Source organism: Musa acuminata, chromosome BXJ1-11 (genome assembly GCF_036884655.1).
Source record: "Musa acuminata AAA Group cultivar baxijiao chromosome BXJ1-11, Cavendish_Baxijiao_AAA, whole genome shotgun sequence".
NCBI lineage: Eukaryota > Viridiplantae > Streptophyta > Magnoliopsida > Zingiberales > Musaceae > Musa > Musa acuminata.
Genome location: NC_088337.1, coordinates 17675791 through 17697055, shown reverse-complemented (window position 1 = coordinate 17697055; position 21265 = coordinate 17675791). Strand labels below are relative to the sequence as shown.

At 36.5% G+C, this 21265-nt stretch overlaps 1 protein-coding gene across 4 annotated transcripts in view; it reads left to right on the top strand.

Annotated features, from left to right (window-relative positions):
- Positions 1 to 19421, top strand: part of LOC135597226 (putative MO25-like protein At5g47540) — a 34530-nt gene extending 15109 nt beyond the window's left edge. For 2 of the 4 annotated variants that reach the window (XM_065089894.1, XM_065089897.1), the window contains 6 exons: positions 15737 to 15854; positions 17693 to 17751; positions 18001 to 18099; positions 18590 to 18634; positions 18726 to 18828; positions 19056 to 19421. In XM_065089894.1, the coding sequence (XP_064945966.1) occupies positions 15737 to 15854; positions 17693 to 17751; positions 18001 to 18099; positions 18590 to 18634; positions 18726 to 18828; positions 19056 to 19117 (486 nt within the window). In that variant the 3' untranslated portion in view covers positions 19118 to 19421. Of the gene's footprint in view, positions 1 to 15736; positions 15855 to 17682; positions 17752 to 18000; positions 18100 to 18589; positions 18635 to 18725; positions 18829 to 19055 lie in introns of all 4 variants that reach the window. The other 2 variants (XM_065089895.1, XM_065089896.1) reach the window with 2 other exon arrangements.
- Positions 19422 to 21265: the final 1844 nt, after the last annotated feature.

The following is a 21265-nucleotide window of genomic DNA, read 5'->3' as shown; positions in this document are numbered from 1 at the left end:
CATATCGAGCTCAGCCTATTGTAGCCTTAGAGGTATATTGTAGTGCACATATAGAAGCTTCCCGAGGCATCCATATGATAGTCGATTGCACAGGGTTTGCCGTACCGAGCCGTACCGCCCGGTACGGGCGGTACGTACCGGTCCGACAAGTTGTCGGTACGCGGACCGCCCTGTACCGGTCCGCACTGTAGCAGTGCTACAGTGCTCGGTACACCTCGGTGTACCGGTCGGTACACCCGTACCGTACCGTACCGAGCACGAGTCGAAACGCCGGTACGGTACGGTACGGCGAACCTTGCGATTGTATACCCTCATGTGAATCAAGGTAACTGATCAATTATGTTCGAAGTTGGTTATTCCTTAATTCCGACCAATGTAGCCACAATGGATGCACTACCGATGATGGTGGTTCTCTAAATGGTTCTCAGTGACGTACATGTTTCTAAACCTTATCACCTGATTATTACTTCGGGATCATTTTCCTATAAAAAAATTGTAATAAGTTATGACTAATGACCCTAGTTGGATCTAATGGAAAAACTAACACTAGTTAGTTCGAATTATACTTTAATCATATTAAAAATAATAAAATAAACCTTAATCAACCTATAAGTTCAAAATCAAACAACTAGTAACAGTTGTAATTAGGCCTAATTACCCCAAATTTGAGCCTAAATGTAAGAGAATGCACTTAATTAAGCCTAAACTTAATAGAAAGACACTAATAATGCTTAACAAGTTGTGATTAGGTCTAATTACCCGTAATTTGGTCCTAAAAGTAAGATAATTGACCTAATTGAGCCTAAACTTAAGAAAAAAGATAATAATCACCCTTAACAAGTTGTGATTAGATCTAACTGCCCCCTAATTTGGGCATAAAAGTAAGATAACAGACGCAATTGAGTCTAAACTTAAGAGAAAAACACTAATCACCTTGATTCTTCCTAATTATGGAATAATAACTAATAAGCATCTGATTATATGAATTGATAAATAAAGCATAATAATAACATAAATACCTTTAATCAGAGAGAATTTCCACTGAACCTCGAGTTCTAATCCTTCCAAAGGAAGAGCTTGATTTCCACTAATTACTAATTGATACCGAGGTGATGCGGAATGGGGGAAGTAAAGTAGAAAAGATTTCGAAAGAAAAATCGACAATAGAGCTGTGTTTACTAGAATGAGTATTTCGGATAGAAAAGTCACAGTAGACAAGAAACGAACTCTCGAGGAAAAGTCGCAGTACAGTTGTATTTATTGGAATGAGTGTTATGTATAGAAAAGGCACAAACTCACGATAAAACTTAAATAAATCGAAAAAGAGCTCACCACCAAGTTAAAATCACAAAGGGATATAGAAAGTTTACCACCCCAAGGATTATAAACGAGAATACAGAACTGAAAACAAAACACTCACCACTCAAGGACGCATCCAAGACATACAGAGTTTAAGGGAGTACTCTAAGAGAGTTTCTGCCAAAATATCATCAGTTTTCTAAAGTTCTTTCTAAGCCCTAAACACCAAAATAAATACTAGTGCATGAAACAACCCTTCATACATAGGGAATTTCGAAATTAAGTGTTTTACAACTGCTAACCAACTCCTTTAATGCATTCCTTGGTTATGCAGAAATGCACCTTGAAACAACTTTAACTTTATGCAGAAAATATGCTGATGAGCTGTCATATTTGAGTGTGCTGAGTTGAAGACTATGAGGCAACATTGTTGGCTGAAAAAAATACCATAGCATCAGCAAAGGCCATATGAGCAGATTGTAGCAAATTAGACACTCCCAATTTAATCTCCCTTAGTTGAAAAACACTTGTCCTCAAGTCCTTGTTTGTTTCGTTAACTTGATTGTGAAAATGACTTAAATCAGCAACATTAAATGTTGGGGACACTCTGTAATCTTCAGGTAGCTCGATCTTATAAGCGTTTTTGTCAATTCTCTTAAGCACTTTGAATGGACCATCAGCCTTTGGTTTCAATTTTTCAAATTTGCCCAGTGGAAACCTCTCCTTCCTTAGATGAATCCAAACCAAATCACCAACATTAAACTCCATATGTTTTCTGTGTTTGTTGGTAGCTTTCATGTACCTCTCATTTTGCTTTTCTATATTTGCTTTAACACCCTAATGTAGCTTCTTTATCTGCTTTACTCTCTTATCAACATCTCCACTAAATTGCTTAGTTGACGAATGAGGGACGAAGTCCAAAGGACCAATAGGATTAGCACCATAAACAACCTCAAAATGACTCTTACCAATACTATGATGCATAGAACGATTGTAGGCAAACTCAATTTGTGGAAGAATGAGATCCCACTGCTTAATATTCTTGCCAACATAGCTTATAAGCAAATTTCCCAAGCTTTTGTTCATTGCCTCAGTTTGCCCATCGGTTTATGGATGATGCGAGCTGCTGAAATTCAAAGAAGTACCTAGCTTCCTCCAAAGAGTTTTCCAAAAATGTCTAAAAAATTTTGAATTTCGATCAAACATCATAGTTCTTGGAATACCATGCAATTTAACAATCTCCTTAAAATACAAATCAACAATATGAGATGCATCATTCGATTTATTGCAGGGAACAAAGTGAGACGTTTTTGAAAATATGTCAACAACTTTGATAGAATCCTTGTTCCTTTGAGTTCTTGGCAGTCCTAAAACGAAATCAAGACTCACATCCTTCCATGGAGCATTTGGCACAAGCAATGGAGTGTACAATCTAGAATTTTGACTTCTTGTTTTTGCCAAATGACATACTCGGCATTGCTTTACATGTCTCTCCACATCTCTAAACATCTTTGACCAATAGAAGTTTGATTGAACAAGAGCTAGAGTCTTGTCTCTACCGAAATGTCCACCCAAAACACCATCGTGAGCTTCAGCTAAAATTACTTGTCTCAAAGAACAAGTTGGAACACATAAAGCATTAGCTCAAAAAAAAAAACCATCAAAGATAGAAAGTTGTTGAAAGGAACTTGATTTGCAATTCTGCCATATTAAATCGAAATCCACATCATTCTCATAAAGATCTTTGAATGTTTCAAATCCAACCACTTTGACTTCTATTGCTGATAATAAAGAATGTTTTCTGCTCAATGTGTTAGCAACTACATTTTGAACACCAGATTTGTGCTTTATTGTAAAGTTATAAGATTGCAAAAACTCCACCCAAGCTGCATGCCTCTTGTTTAGCTTGTGATGGTGATTAAGAACTTTAATACCTCATGATCAGAATATAGGACAAATGGCTTGGCAAGAAGATATTGACTCCAATGAGATAAAGCTCGATAAATGGCATAAAACTCCTTGTCATAGGTAGAATATTTCTTTCTAGTGTCATTTAGCTTTTCACTAAAAAATACGATGGGCTTTCCGTCTTGACTCAAAACAGCACTAATTCCTCCATTAGATGCATTACATTCAACCTCAAACACATTGTCAAAATTTAGTAGAACTAAGATAGGAGCTTCGGTCACCTTTCTTTTTAAAAGCTCAAAAGCATCATTAGCCTCACTAGTCCATTTGAATTTATCATATTTCCGACATTCGGTGATTGGAGTGACAATAGAGCTGAAACCCTTGATAAGTCTTCTATAAAAGAAAGTTAAGCCATGGAAACTCCTCACATCATGTAATGAAGCAGGTGTTGGCCAATTGAGAATAGCTTCTACCTTATTTTGATTCATCATGATTCCATCTTTTGAAACAACATACCCCAAAAACACAACACTAGAAGTAAAGAAATCACACTTCTTTAGATTAGCATAAAGTTTTTGTTGCCTCAAAATAAGAAAGATCTCTTTCACATGATTCATATGCTCCTCTTCGCTCTTACTGTACACTAATATATCATCAAAATAAACTACAATAAATATTCTAATGCATGGCTTAAATATGTGATTCATAAATCTCATGAAAGTGCTAGGAGCATTAGATAGCCCAAATGGCATAACCAACCATTTATATAAACCTTCTCTAGTTTTAAATGTTATTTTCCATTCATCTCCGGGCCTCATTCTTATTTGGTGATAGCCACTCTTCAAATCAATTTTAGAGAAAATATAAGCACCACACAATTGATCAGGTAAATCGTCGGAATAGGAAAACGATAGTCCATTGTGATTTTGTTGATGGTGCGGCTGTCCACGCACATGCTCCAAGAACCATCCTTCTTAGGCACCAACAAGGCTGGAATCGCACAAGGACTCATGCTCTCCCGAATTAACCCCTTTTTCACCAATTCATCAACTTGCCTTTAAGTTTTTCATGCTCTTTGGGACTCATTCCGTATGCTGCTTTATTAGGTAGAATAACCCCCGGAATAAGATCAATATAATGTTGGATGTCTCTCAAAGGTGAAAGTCCATGTGAAATCTCTTCCGGTATAACATTTTGAAATTCTTTTAGGATTGGTTTCATGATTGCCGGTGTCTCCTTATGTTGTTCATTCTCCTCTACTACCACTAGAGCCATAACATGACCACCCTTTTCTAATTCTCCTTTGCATTCACCATAGGACATAAAAGCGCTAACTTCCTTCTTTGGTGTGTTGATTTCGGAAGGTTGTAATGGAGTTAAGATAATCTTCTTTTCATTTACCTTAAAAGAATAAGTATGTTTGTAGCCGTCATACAATATCCTTTTATCATAATGCCAAGGTCTACCCAACAGCAAATGACAAGCGTCCATAGGAGCAACATCACACCATACTTCGTCTTTATAATATTTGCCAATAGAAAACGAAACTAAATATATTTTAGTTACCTTGATGTCATTTCCTTTTTGTAACCAATATAATTGTACGGATGTGGATGAGGAATTGTGTCTAACTTTAGCTTCTGCACCATCTCTAAAGATACCATATTCTCAAAGCTGCCGCTGTCGATGATCACCAAGCATACCTTGCCAAGAGACGTGCATTTAGTGTGAAACATGTTTTTTCTCACCCAACTTTCATCCTCGGCCACATAAGACACTTGTAAGCTATGCTGCAATACAATAGACAATCCATGATCTGCATAAGTAACCTCTTTCTCATCTTCATCATATTTTGGTTCGTCGTCGGCTTCATCTACTTCTCCATCTCTATGATCTTCAACCAAAGTTACAATCCTCCTGTTTGGACAATCTGAAGCAATATGCCCAAAACCATGACATTTGAAGCATTTTCGGCCACTAGGGGTAGAAGAATTAGGTATTTTTTTACTGCCAGCAGATTCTTCACCCTTTTCTTGTACCTTCGATGTCACCTTGCTTTGGGTGGAACTTCCTCCTTTTGTATATCCTTCTTTTGAACTGTATTGATAACTCTTTTCAAACTTCTGTTGTTTTTCAACTTTGAATGCCAGCTTGCTCATATCATTTAGACCAATATGGCTGTAGTTGAACCACTTTAGCAATCTCATATTTCAGACCTCCTAAGTATCTTGCAATTGTTTGCTCTTCCGGTTCCATAAGCTCTCCTTTTAACATCAGATTATCGAATTCTGTAGTGTACTCCTCCACACTAAGATCTTTTTGCTTGAAATCATGGATTTTGAGAAAGATCTCTTGCCTATAATTGTGAGGTAAATATTTTCTCTTCAGCTCCCTTTTCATTTTTTCCCATGTCACGATTTTACTCTTTCCCTCATGTTCTCTTTGTTTCTTCAGATTTTCCCACCAAAACGAAGCATTCCGTCTGAGTTTGAGTGCCACAAGTTTGACCTTCTTTTGTTCTGGTGGTTTATGAAAATCGAAAATTCTTTCTATTGTATTAAGCCAATCGATAAAGTCATCAACATTTATTTTACCTTTAAACTCTGGAATCTCCAATCTTGGGTTATATTTATTCTGTCACTCTTCTTGGACTCAATTTCTTATCCGACATCTTCTCGACTCCCTTGGAAGATGAGGTGTATCATCATCAGAAATAAACTCATAAACATCATTTTCATTCTGGTTGTGTGTACTTTGAAGTTCTTCAATTATTTCATTTTTTTTCTTGTAGACTACGCCGTAATCTTCGTAGCTGTAGCCTTAACGACTCAGCATCATCTTCATGGTCGCTACCTTCACCAACTATATCTTTTCCATTCCGCCTTGCCATGATCTTTAGCCTTTAGCTCTGATACCAAACTGATACCAGGGTGATGCGGAATGGGGGGAATAAAGTAGAATAGATTTCGAAAGAAAAATCGATAATAGAGCTATGTTTACTGTAATGAGTATTTCGGATAGCAAAGTCATAGTAAACAAGAAACGAACTCTCGAAGAAAAGTCGCAGTACAATTATATTTGCTGGAATGAGTGTTATGTATAGAAAAGACACGAACTCACGATAAAACTTAAATTAATCGAAAAAGAGCTCACCACCAAGTTAAAATCACCAAGGGATACAGAAATTTCACCACCCTAAGGATTATAAACGAGGATACAAAACTGAAAACAAAACACTCACCACTCAAGGACGTATCCAGGAGATACAGAGTTTAAGGGAGTACTCCAAGAGAGCTTCTTGTTGAATCTCGGATTTTGATGATATAATCAATTGGTGGGTTAATTGATCTAATCCATATTATTGAGTTAAGTGTGCAGGATTAACTACGATAATCAGAAAACATAAAGCAAGGATACCGGAGTCGAGTTTGATAGACGTTTAAGAGACCGGAGAATCATCGGAGATGCTGCCGGAACCGTCCGAGAAGAAATCGGGAACGTGTTGGAAGTTCGCCGAAGAAATCGTCGGAGGCTCGCGGAGATCACCAAGAAGGCTCGGCTACTCGTTAAAGTCATCATAAAGATTGGGAGCTTGCAGGGAGTCCGTCGGAAGAGTTCGTCGGAAAAGCTCGCCGGAACAAGACTCGACGTTCGCGGTTAAAAAAACTTGCTTAGGATGTTTTTTTATGTAGTTCACCTGTAATTAGGATTAGGATTAAGAGATAATCCTATATCCTGGTTAGGGGCCAACTGGGGCCAAAATCAGATTTGGTTTGGGCGAAAAATAAGCCAAACCAATGAATCGGAAAGTCAGGCGGTGGAACCGCCTAGCTGGGCGGTGGCACCGCCCAGCACCCGAGTGCTGGGCGGTGACACCTCCTTGGCTGGGCGGTGGCACCGCCCAGCACCCGAACGCTGGGCGGTGGCACCGCCTGGCTGGGCGGTGGAACCGCCAGCACCGGGAACCCTAAGAGAATTCAAATTTTGGAGCCCAAAATTTGAATCCTCTTGAGGCCTATAAATACCCCTCAAATCTCAGCTGAGGTTACAACTTTTGAGAAGCATTTTGATTGAGAGAAAAGTCTTAGAAAGTCTTAGCAAGCCTTGTTTTCAATTTGCTAGAGAGTTCTCCTCCTTCTTTCTTATTGAAAATTTGTAAGAGGTTGAGCTGCTTGTAAAAGGTTGTAAGAGGGGTGTTTACCCTTCCATTTTCAAGAGACTTGCTAGTGGAAGGTGGGAGCCTCATCGAAGAGGGGCCTCGCAAGTGGAGTAGGTCATTTGACCGAACCACTCTAAAAATCGGCGTAATCTCTGGTTTGCTTTTTAATATTGTCATTTACATTACTGCAAATCTTCTTACTGCTTTAGTTCCTTATTACTCTTGCTGCAATACGCCTTCAAGTTAAATTTCTCAAGCTTCGTTCTTAACGTACGAAAGATTTTATTAAAATCGAAGTTTTAATCCGCTGCACTAATTCACCCCCCCCCCTCTTAGTGCCGCTCCGATCCTAACAAGTGGTATCAGAGCAAGGTTATCTCTCATATTTGGTTTAATACCCAAGAGAGATGGCTTACTCCGGCATGCAAGAGGGCCATTCTATTGCACGACCACCTTTGTTTAATGGGTCGGATTACACATATTGGAAGACTCGCATGAGAATCTTCCTCATTTCTATGGACTTTGAGCTTTGGTCTATTGTCGAGAATGGATTTCAAAAATCTTCTCTTCCGATGAGCGAATGGAATGAATCGGAGAAGAAGGTTTTTGCTTTAAATGCAAAGGCTATGAATGCCTTGTTTTGTGCACTAGACAAAAACGAATTTAATCGTGTTTCAATGTGTGATTCGGCTTTTGATATTTGGAGAACTCTTGAGGTCACTCATGAAGGCACTAGCCGAGTGAAAGAGTCCAAAATCAACATCCTTGTGCACTCTTACGAACTTTTCCGAATGAAACCAAGTGAGTCCATCGGAGACATGTACACCCGGTTTACGGATGTCATCAATGGACTCAAAGCTCTTGGTAAAGATTTTACTAACTTTGAACTAGTAACTAAAATCTTAAGATCCCTCCCTAAAAGTTGGGATCCAAAAGTTACGGCCATTCAAGAGGCCAAAGACCTCAAAGCATTCCCTCTTGAAGAACTCATTGGGTCTCTAATGACCTATGAAATGACATGTCAAGCTCATGACGAGCTCGAGAACCCCCTTCCAAAGAACAGGAAGGATATGGCACTCAAATCACAAGAAGACCACTTGAAAGGAACATCAAGTGATGAGGACAGTGACAATGACATTGCACTTTTGACTCAAAAGTTTAAAAAATATTTAAGAAAGAACAGATTTAAAAATAATACAAAAAATAAATTTGAACAAAAGAAGGACCAAGTGATTTGCTATGAATGCAAAAAACCGGGACACTTCAAGAACGATTGTCCTCAAGCCAAAAAGAGGACATCAAAGAAGAAGGCATTCAAGGCAACGTGGGATGATTCAAGCGCATCCGAAGAAGAGGAGTCCAACACCGAGCAAGTTGCTCATTACGCGCTAATGGCGTTAGGAGAAGAGGTATGCGATTTATTTAATGAAGATTTATCTTTTGAAGAACTGTCTATCGCTTTTCATGAATTATTTGATGAATGTAGAATTGTTAGCAAGAAGTTAAGTATCTTAAAGAAAGAGCATGCTTTGCTACAAGATAAGTTTGATAGTCTTCAAACTCCTCCATGCTCTAAGTGTGAGCACTTAGAAGCAATAAAAAATGAAAACTTGCTTCTTAAGGAAACCTTAAACAAGTTTAAGGTCGGTAGCAAAGGATTAGATATGATCCTTGCTCACAAGGGTCACATCGCAAATAGAAATGGAATTGGATTTGTAAAAGGATTACATCAAAATCCTACCACTTTCATAAAAGGACCTACATTACATGTTTCCTCTTATATGAAATGCAACTTTTGTTGCAAATCCGGACATATTGCCTACAAATGCCCATTTAGGAAAATTAGTTCACAAAAATTAATATGGGTTCCTAAAGGAACTATAAAGAATTCAATCATAAATAACAAAGTTAGTGGGTCAATTTTTGAGGCACCCAAAATCAAATGGGTACCTAAAAATCATCCTCTTTTGTAGACAAACCTACAAGCTAGGAGCAAGAGATGGTATCTCGATAGTGGATGCTCAAGACATATGACTGGAGATCCATCTCATTTCTCTATGCTCACTAGCAAAGAAGAAGGGTACGTTACCTTCGGAGACAACAACAAGGGCAAAATCATTGGCAAGGGAACTATTGGTAACAAATTTAATTTTTCCATTGATGATGTCTTACTAGTTGATGGATTGAAACATAATCTCTTGAGTATTAGTCAACTATGCGATAAAGGTTACATCGTTAGATTTGAATCAAATATGTGCATTATTGAAAAACCAAATCATAACATGACTATGATTGCTTTAAAACAAAATAATGTCTATACCATCAATCTTGATGAACTAAGTAATGAAATGTGCTTCTCCGTCGTAAATGATGATGCTTGGCTTTGGCATAGGAGATTAGGCCATGCAAGCATGAAAACAATATCTAAGATCTCATCTCAAGAATTAGTACGAGGAATTCCAAATTTAAAGTTTATTAAGGACAAAGTATGCGATGCATGTCAACTAGGCAAACAAATAAAAACAAGCTTCAAACCAAAAAATCAAATTAGCACTACTAGACCATTACAATTGATCCATTTGGACTTATTTGGACCAATTGATACAACAAGTCTAGGTGGAAGCAAATATGCTTTTGTGATTGTGGATGACTACTCTAGATATACTTGGACCTATTTCTTAGCTCACAAAAGTGATTGCTTCAAGTGTTTCTCTAAATTTTGTAAACTCACTCAAAACGAAAAAGGCTTCATGATTTCATCAATTCGGAGTGATCACGGTGGTGAATTCCAAAACCATGAATTTCAAAATTTTTGCGAAAGTAATGGGTACAATCACAACTTCTCAACTCCAAGAAATCCTCAACAAAATGGAGTAGTTGAAAGGAAAAATAGAAACCTACAAGAAATGGCAAGAACTATGTTGAATGAACAAAGTTTACCTAAGTACTTTTGGGCCGAAGCTGTAAATACGGCTTGCTACATCATGAATAGAGTCCTAATAAGACCATCCTTATCCAAAACTCCCTATGAATTATGGAATAACAAAAAACCAAACATCTCCTATTTTAAAGTTTTTGGTTGTAAATGCTTTATTTTAAATGAAAGGGATGCTTTAGGAAAATTTGATGCTAAATCCGATGAAGGCATCTTTCTTGGTTACTCTTCCGTTTCTAAAGCTTTTCGGGTTTTTAATAAAAGAACTTTAGTAATTGAAGAGTCTATTCATGTAGTTTTTAATGAAATTTCCGATTTAAAGAAAAATGATTTTGATGATGATCTTGGTTTTGATAATTTGAATTTAAATGAACCCTCTCCTCAAAATAGCCATTTGAATGCATCTTCTTCCGAAATTTCTTTACCAAAAGAATGGAAGTATGTAGATGCTCATCCAAAAGAGCAAATTATAGGAGATACATCAAAAGGGGTTCAAACTCGTTCTTCTTTCAAAAATTTTTGTGCTAACGCCGCCTTCCTTTCTCAAATTGAACCTAAATGCATTGACGAAGCCTTAAAAGATGATTTTTGGATCATTGCAATGCAAGAAGAATTGAACCAATTTGAGAGGAATGAGGTATGGAAGCTTGTTCCTAGACCAAGTGACCACTTAGTCATAGGTACTAAGTGGGTCTTTAGAAACAAGCAAGACGAAAATGGTATTGTGGTTAAAAACAAGGCTAGATTAGTGGCCAAAGGTTTCAACCAAGAAGAAGGTATCGATTACGAAGAAACCTTCGCTCCCGTGGCTCGATTAGAAGCCATAAGGATGCTCCTTGCCTATGCTAGTAGTAATAATTTTAAACTATTTCAAATGGATGTTAAAAGTGCTTTCTTGAATGGTTTTATTTCCGAAGAAGTATTTGTCGAACAACCTCCCGGATTTGAAAATTCTCTTCTTCCTAATCATGTATTCAAATTGACTAAAGCTCTCTATGGCTTAAAACAAGCTCCTAGAGCTTGGTATGAAAGGCTTAGTTCCTTTCTTATTTTAAATAATTTTACCAAAGGCAAGGTTGATACTACATTGTTTATTAAACATTTTGAAAATAATTTTCTTATTGTGCAAATTTATGTTGACGATATTGTGTTTGGCTCTTCGGATGAATCACTATGTGAATCATTTGCCAAATGTATGAGTCTTGAATTTGAAATGAGTTTAATGGGTGAATTAACTTTCTTTTTGGGATTACAAATCAAACAACTTAGTGATGGTATATTTCTTAACCAATCCAAATATACATTAGAATTGTTAAAACGATTTAACATGGATAATTCAAAAGCAATAAACACCCCTATGAGTACTGCGACTAAGTTAGATATGGATGAAAATGGTGAAAGTTTCGATCAAAAAACGTATAGGGGAATGATAGGTAGTCTACTCTACCTCACTGCGACTAGACCGGATATTATGTTTAGTGTAGGACTTTGCGCTAGGTTTCAATCTAATCCTAAATTATCTCATCTTAAGAGTGTTAAAAGAATATTTAGGTATCTTAAAGGAACTTCAAATTTAGGATTGTGGTATCCAAAATCTGAAAATTTTGATTTAATAGCCTATGCGGATGCCGATTTTGGCGGATGCAGAATAGATAGAAAAAGTACATCCGGAACATGCCAATTTTTAGGACATGCACTTGTTTCTTGGACTTCCAAGAAACAAAATTCAGTTGCACTATCTACGGCAGAAGCCGAATACATAGCTGCAAGTGCATGTTGTGCACAAGTCATTTGGATGAAAAATACATTAGAAGACTATGGAATTCACTTTAAAAATATTCCCATAAAATGTGATAATACTAGTGCCATATGTCTTACTAAAAATCCAATTCAGCATTCTAGAACTAAACACATCGACGTTAGGCATCATTTCATACGCGATCATGTCCTTAACAATAATATTGTTCTAGAATTCATTGACACAAAGCATCAATTAGCGGATATATTCACAAAAGCCTTGAATGAAGACCAATTTGAATTCATTAGAAGGGAATTAGGTATGTTAAATTGTCCCTAAACAATAAACTTGTTTGATTGGATTTTCCGTAAAGTTTTTCATCTTCTTTCCATCTCTCATTCCATATGACATGTTGTGAAATCTCGAAATCGACTTTGATGACTTGATAATGAATTTCAAGTTAGCGATTTGATTTAAATAAGTTTTATCTAAATCATAATCTTGATCTTGCAAAATTGGAATCACAAATAATATCTTTTGGCATTCATGAATTGATACTTACAAATATGAAAGTATTGGCATTCATGACTTGAATTTGATTGAAACATTGTATGCTTAAATTAATCATTCTCCTATGTTTCAAAAATTCTTTAAATGCCTTATGTGATGATTAAAAAGTAAATGTTGAGATTTTCATGAATTTGACGATTTGAATGAGTTTGTATTCGAATTATGATCTTGACTTCGTGAAATTACTACTTGAATTTTTTTCTTATCCCAATCTCTCTCTTATACATCTACAATTTCTGTTATTCATAGGAAGAAGAGATTAGATAATATGAATGCATGCTGAATTTTCCTCTAAAATGAACTCTGCGTAAATATTTTTGCATACTTAATTTTCAATGATAAAATCGTTGTATGACAAAATATGTGCTTCAAGTCTCATTTTCCTTTTTGTTGATGACAAAGGGGGAGAAAAGTGATGACTTATATCATTCTTAATAGCATGACAAAATATGAATTGCAAAATCCTTGAGAAAAGTGATCGATCGATGATTATCTTATATGCCTTGCAAAATCCTTGAAAATATTGTAAGATTGATTGATCATATTGAATGCATGCCTAAAATGTATAATCATGCAATTCAAGTTGAAAATCTTTATCTCTTGTCATAGTAAAATTTGTCTCTTATCTTTCGACTTGAAAAAGATTTTCATCAAAGTTTCGCATTTACATTATGCTTAATGAGAATAACGATAAGTTCTACGGTTAGAGCTTATAGGTTTATACTTGAATTCAATGATGAAATTCAAGTGTTTTATCTTCTCATAATATGGCATATAGATAGGGGGAGTTATGTTTAACTCCGTCATCAATTGATTGTCATCATCAAAAAGGGGGAGATTGTTGAATCTCGGATTTTGATGATATAATCAATTGGTGGGTTAATTGATCTAATCCATATTATTGAGTTAAGTGTGCAGGATTAACTACGATAATCAGAAAACATAAAGCAAGGATACCGGAGTCGAGTTTGATAGACGTTTAAGAGACCGGAGAATCATCGGAGATGCTGCCGGAACCGTCCGAGAAGAAATCGGGAACGTGTTGGAAGTTCGCCGAAGAAATCGTCGGAGGCTCGCGGAGATCACCAAGAAGGCTCGGCTACTCGTTAAAGTCATCATAAAGATTGGGAGCTTGCAGGGAGTCCGTCGGAAGAGTTCGTCGGAAAAGCTCGCCGGAACAAGACTCGACGTTCGCGGTTAAAAAAACTTGCTTAGGATGTTTTTTTATGTAGTTCACCTGTAATTAGGATTAGGATTAAGAGATAATCCTATATCCTGGTTAGGGGCCAACTGGGGCCAAAATCAGATTTGGTTTGGGCGAAAAATAAGCCAAACCAATGAATCGGAAAGTCAGGCGGTGGAACCGCCTGGCTGGGCGGTGACACCTCCTTGGCTGGGCGGTGGCACCGCCCAGCACCCGAACGCTGGGCGGTGGCACCGCCTGGCTGGGCGGTGGAACCGCCAGCACCGGGAACCCTAAGAGAATTCAAATTTTGGAGCCCAAAATTTGAATCCTCTTGAGGCCTATAAATACCCCTCAAATCTCAGCTGAGGTTACAACTTTTGAGAAGCATTTTGATTGAGAGAAAAGTCTTAGAAAGTCTTAGCAAGCCTTGTTTTCAATTTGCTAGAGAGTTCTCCTCCTTCTTTCTTATTGAAAATTTGTAAGAGGTTGAGCTGCTTGTAAAAGGTTGTAAGAGGGGTGTTTACCCTTCCATTTTCAAGAGACTTGCTAGTGGAAGGTGGGAGCCTCATCGAAGAGGGGCCTCGCAAGTGGAGTAGGTCATTTGACCGAACCACTCTAAAAATCGGCGTAATCTCTGGTTTGCTTTTTAATATTGTCATTTACATTACTGCAAATCTTCTTACTGCTTTAGTTCCTTATTACTCTTGCTGCAATACGCCTTCAAGTTAAATTTCTCAAGCTTCGTTCTTAACGTACGAAAGATTTTATTAAAATCGAAGTTTTAATCCGCTGCACTAATTCACCCCCCCCCCTCTTAGTGCCGCTCCGATCCTAACACTTCTGTCAAAATATCATCAGTTTTCTAAAGTTCTTTCTAAGTCCTAAACACCAAAATAAATACTAGTGCATGAAACAACCCTTCATGCATAGGGAATTTCGAAATTAAGTGTTTTACAACTACTAACCAACTCCTTTAATGCATTCCTTGGTAATGAAGAAAAGCACATTGAAACAGCTTTAACTTTATGCAGAGAATATGTTGATGAGCTGTCATATTTGAGTGTGCTGAGTTGAAGACTATGAGGTAACATTGTTGGCTGAAAAAAATACCATAGCATCAGCAAGGTCCATATGAGCAGATTGTAACAAATTAGATACTCCCGTGTCACTAATTAGCGAGTCTAATCAAGTTAGAGTGAGTCTGAGAGTGAGTGAAAGCAGGGAGAGGAGGCTGATTTGACTGTTGGAAGCTGATTTGACCCAAGATGAATTGGTACCAATCGAAATCCAACTGTTACCGATTGATTCGAGTTGGTAACGGTCAGGTTTTGACCATATCGTTTGATATAGGGGGCATACATCTCAGTACACCCCCCTGTTTTATACGTTCTGCTCAAAACGAAGCGGTACACATACCAGTCATTGGGTGGATAGGTACATGTTGCCCATTTCATACCATTTCGGGTGGTACATCAATCACTGGATTCATCAAAGGTCATTGCCATGGCTTAACCTTTAGTTAGATATCTTGCCATAATAAATTTTTTTTCTTTAATTAGTTTCTTCTAGTGAGTTTTTTAATTTTTCATTACTAGAGTTTGGACCTCTTCACTTGTCCGTTTTTGTGCTTTCATTCTACTCCTAAACAAATATTGGAGATCTCATTAGTAATAGAATTTGAGGAGTGTTCGACTAAACTAGATTAGAAATATAGGACATATTTAATTCCGACAACAGTATAGTGGAGATCTCATCTGAATTTTCTTTTCCATATTTTCATGGATATACTGAAAACCGATTTACCTATTGTACTTAGGAAATATCTCATTTCATTTCTTGAGTTGTTAAATGCAAGATATTATTTGTGATGCTGGTTATCTGCCTATTTGCTTTAAATTTAATCTGCAAACTGGTAATGCTTATGTTGTTGCAATACAGGAGCTCATGACAAGGCATAAATCAACTGTTGCGGAATATCTTTCTAAAAATTATGAATGGGTAATTGATCTCTTTCTTCTGGGTCTGGAGGCTTTTTTCCTCATTTTTCTTATTATGGGTAAGGTGTGAAAGCATCAGGTAGCTAGATCCAAATTATATCCTGAAATGATTGGAGTTTTAATCTAGTGAGTTTTAGTTTTAATGTTATTCTCGTAGTGGTCAAACTATTGAAGTTTTTAAATAATTCACTTATTCTCGATCTATTCTGAATTTATGGTTAGAATTTCTTCTGTTGATAGAATTACTTGATGCTTGTAACCAACTTGTAATTTAAACATCTTTTGAATGGGTTATATAAGTCACTGAACAATGGGCAGTGGAAATCAACAATATACAATTTAACTCAACTTGTATCCCAGTAATGTGAAAATATGTGTCATTGTATCTTCTGAACTGTATTAGGTTTCATATTTATTTTGGTTTTGAATCTTCACTAGTAATTTTGCAAAATGCTCATAAATCTATGTGCATGAAATGATATTCTGGCCTTGATGTATTGATCAACTACCGTTGTTTTGATGTAATTTTGCTATGTTGTTGGCACCAAATACCATCTGTTCTGGATTTCCTGCATTGTTAAAATAGCTTAGATCTGGATGCTGATATATTTTCTTTTAATGAAGTTCGAAAATTTTTATTTAGTGGTATTATGTACTTGACCAAGCATGTTGACAATATTGCCCAGAACTTGATTTCATTTGCATTTGTTACTCGGAAATTTCATCCCGAAGGCCTTAAAGACCATCTCTTTTTTCCTTTTTTCTTTATGAAAATCAATATTTCCAAAAGTTCACTTTGGTTCTTTCACTTCTATCTTGTAGTTAGAGCCAGAGTAGTCATTTCTCATTTCTTAGCTCCTCACCTACACTTGCCTATAACTAGTTTATTCAAGACGTGCAAGGAAACATGGAGTTACAAAAAATGCAACCTTACTAGTGGAGACTCATTGGATAGTGGAAACATGTTCAACTTTTCTAAATAGAGGAAAATAGCTTTTAAATAAAAGCCTCTTATTAAATCCTAATGGCAGATGTTAAATTGGAAAAAAACATGTTGGTAGGAATATTGTACATTTGAGTAAGGATTATAATTTCGAATAATACTGCCCGTATCGGGCGGTACGTACCGGTCCATCAACAGACCAGTACATGGACCGCCCACTACCGAGCGGTATTATATATATAATATATATTATAATATATATTATAATATATATATTATATAAATATGCGACGTCGTCTCTTTCTCCCTAGGTGGGAAAAGGCGACGTTGCGTTGCCTCGGCAACGTTGCCGAAAAAGGCGACGCCGCATCGCCTCGGCAACGTTGCCGAAAAAGGCAACGTCGCGTCGCCTCGGCAATGTTGCTGAAATTTTTTTATTTATATATATAAATAAATAAATAAATATAAATAAATAAATAAATATATATATATATATATATATGTAAGATTTTTTTCACTTATATATATATATATATATATATATATATATATATATATAAAAGTAAAAAAAATCTTATATATAGGTGATGTCGCCTCGTTTTTCTACGACGTCGCCGAATTATATATATATATATATATATATATATACCGAACGGTATATCGCTTGGTATACAATATCGTACCGTATCAAGCGAATGTCGAAACTTCGGTACACTACGATATTTGAATCCTTGCATTTTAGTATAAGGGCATGAGAGATGAATGCTTCACCAACACATAACTCCATTGGTTGATTTACTTCATTTTTTATCTCTTTGATTAGATTCTTTCAATATTAGAACTGTGAAAGAAAAAATTATTTTCCCCATGGCTAGTCCTGTAAGGTTCCAGTGCAATATGTGGGATGTGTTGATAGCAATTTTTTTAACTATTTATCGTTCCAGTTTTTCGCAGAATTTAACTCAAGGCTGTTATCATCTCCCAATTACATCACAAGAAGGCAAGCTATCAAGGTAATTACAGTCCGTTACCAGATCATGTTTCTTTCTAGAGTAACATAACTCTTTTGGAACATTCTGATATTTGGCCTTCAACTTATTTTTTCTTAGAGATCTTCTACACATTCATGTTCAGTGGTTCTATTTGATATCTTGAAAGCCTGTGAAATGCCCCGATCTTTTGCTGATTAGATTCAGTTATTGCTTGAAGTATCTTCAGCTATCTATCTGTTGAAACGGTTGCCAACATCCTCTTTTCCTCAGCTTTTAGGTGACATATTACTGGACCGGTCAAATTCTGCAGTTATGGTGCGCTATGTTAGCTCAAAAGACAATCTTATGATTCTAATGAATCTCCTCAGGGTATGTTTAACTTGAACCTTTCTCAACAAGATTGATATGACTCCCTTTATATCATTTCCGGTGATTTTTACTTGGACAATTCCCTCTGCAAATTCTCATATTTATCATTGTTACCCAGTAACTTGAAGAAGCATCATCATAGTGTCTTAAATTTTCAGATGTCACTTGTTCGCGGTGAAATCTCCATTACTTGATGAATATATCTGCTGGCATTGGTCTCTATTAGTGATAACTCATTTGAGCTACACTGTGGAGCTCTTATTTTGTCTAAACAGAAATTCCTTGATTTTTCTATATGTATTAAAACACTCATAATTGTTATTATTGTAGAACAATTGGTGATTCCATAATAGTTGATAAGATATTACCAAGTAGATGGTATTATGGTTGGTGAGTTTGTTTTGTGTAGCACTTATAAGTTCATTAGCTGCTGAGGTCTTGACCCAAAAGTATTGGTATTCTAAATATCCATATTGTCCTCTTATGTCAGGAATCAAGTAAGAATATTCAGATAGAAGCATTTCATGTATTTAAGGTATTACTTATTTCCATCGCTCTCTGTTCTTCGTCACCTAATCTTCTTAGATTTGACTATTTTTCCTTTTTTGGGTGTATAAAAATTTCAGTTATTTGTTGCTAATCAAAATAAGCCACCTGAGATAACAAGCATTTTGACTACAAACAAAAGAAAACTTCTTCGTCTACTCCAAGATCTCAAATTAGACAAAGGTACGCTGGATTAACATATCCTAGTTGTCTGATTACTTCATAGCACATGCTTGTGATATCTTATGTCATGTTTTTTGTTCAGAATATCAAGTTTGTATCGATAAAACTTGTATTCCTTGTTGTCGACTCGTGTTTACTTAGCTTCTTTGTGTGAGTGCCAACATAGGATCAGTACTCTTTTTGACATATTTTATGGATTCACTCTTTCTTGGATCAATTTTCTGCAGAAGACGAACAGTTTGAAGGAGACAAAGCCCAAGTCATCCAAGAGATAGAAGCACTTGATTAAGAGAATCTCTCTTTAATTGAGTTCGTGGAGTGCTGTTATTTTTCACTCTTATGCTGGAACTTGGTACCACACTTATTCAATGATTTCCTGTATGGTATGCAGTGCTATATGTTTTATCTACCAAGAAGGATGACGATGATATATGTTACTGTTGTTTCTTTCCATATTTCATCACGCCTCTTTATATGCTGGCTATTGTTGTGCAATCAATCATAAAGACTTTGTATTGGGGATGTGATTGATTGCATTCTTTTGTTTCTTGGCCAGAAAATTAATAAAGCATAGGCATTCTTTCGTTTGTTCAGACTTGATGGCATATGAATGCATTATTATGAGGTTTTGAACCTACAAAATCAACAAGCAGCAGGACTGTGAATGATACCGGGGAGGGTAAAAATGCAAAATGAATTTCGAAAGAACACCAATAGAATAGTTGTACAGATAGAAAATATCACAGAAGGCAATGAACGAACCCTTGAAGAAACTTTGGTAAAACGAAAAATAGCTCACCACCAAGTTTAAAATCAAAAGGGATACAAAAAGATCACAATCCTAATGACAATAAACAAGGATATAGAACTGAAAGCAAAAGACTCACCACTCAAGGACATATCCAAGAGATACAGAGTTCAAAAGAGCACTCTAAGAGAGCTTCTGCCAATATCATCAGTTTTCTAAAGTCTTTTCTAAGCCCTAAACCTCAAAATAAATACTAGTGCATGAAACAACCCTTCATGCATAGGAAATTTTGAAATTAAGTGCTTTACAGCTGTCAACCAACTCCATTAATGTATTCCTTAGCCATGAAGAAAAGCACCATGATACAGCTTTACAGTTGTCAACCAACTCCATTAATGTATTCCTTTGTGCAAGGAATATGCTGATGAGCTGTCTTATCTGAGTAGGCTGAGTTGAAGATTATGTAGCAATATTGTTGGCTGAAAAAAATATCATATTATCAGTGTGGTCCATATGAGCAGATTGTAGCAAATTAGATACTCCCGTGTCAATCTCCCCTGGTTGAAAAAGACTTGTCCTCAAGTTCTTGTTTGTTTCGTCATCATGATTATAAAAAGGACTTAAATCAGTCACATTAAATGTTGGGGATATTCCGTAATCTTTAGGTAGCTCAATCTCATAAGCATTTTTGTCAATTCTCTTAAGCACCTTAAATGGACCATCAGCCTTAGGTTTCAGTTTTACAAATTTTTCCGGCGGAAACCTCTCCTTCCTTAGATGAATCCAAACTAAATCACCTGCATTAAACTCCATAAGTTTTTTTGTGTTTGTTAGCAGCTTGCATGTACCTCTCATTTTGTTTCTCAATGGTTGCTTTCACACCCTCATGTAGCTTCTTTATCTGCTTAGCTCTTTCATCAGCATCTCCATTAAATTGTTTTGTTGTAGAATGTGGGATTAAGTCCAAAGGACCAGCAGGATTAGCACAAAAAATTACCTCAAAAGGACTCTCACCAATATTATGATGCATAGAACGATTGTAGGCAAACTCAATTTGTGGAAGAATGACATCCCATTGCTTAATATTCTTGCCAACATAGCTTCTAAGCAAATTTCCCAAGCTTCGGTTTGTTACCTTAGTTTGTCCATCGGTTTGTGGATGATACGAGCTGCTGAAATTCAAAGAAGTACCCAGCTTCCTCCAAAGAGTTCTCCAAAAATGACTAACAAATTTTGAATCTCGATCAGACACCATAGTTCTTGGAATACCATGCAATTTAACAATCTCAAAATATAAATCAACAATATGAGATGCATCATTTGATTTATTGCATGGAACAAAGTGAGACATTTTTGAAAATCTGTCAACAACAACCATGATAGAATCCTTCTTCCTTTGAGTTCTTGGTAGTCCCAAAACGAAATCAAGACTCACATCCTCCCATGGAGCATTTGGCACTGGCAATGGAGTGTACAAACCAGAATTTTGACTTCTTGTTTTTGCCAAATGACACAATCGGCATTGCTTCACATGTCTATCCACATCTCTGAACATTTTAGGCCAGTAGAAATTTGATTGAACAAGAGCTAGAGTCTTGTCCCTACCGAAATGTGTTAGGATCGAGAGCACTAAGAGGGAGGGGGTGAATTAGTGCAGCGAAAATCTTTCAGCGATTAAAAACGAAAGCT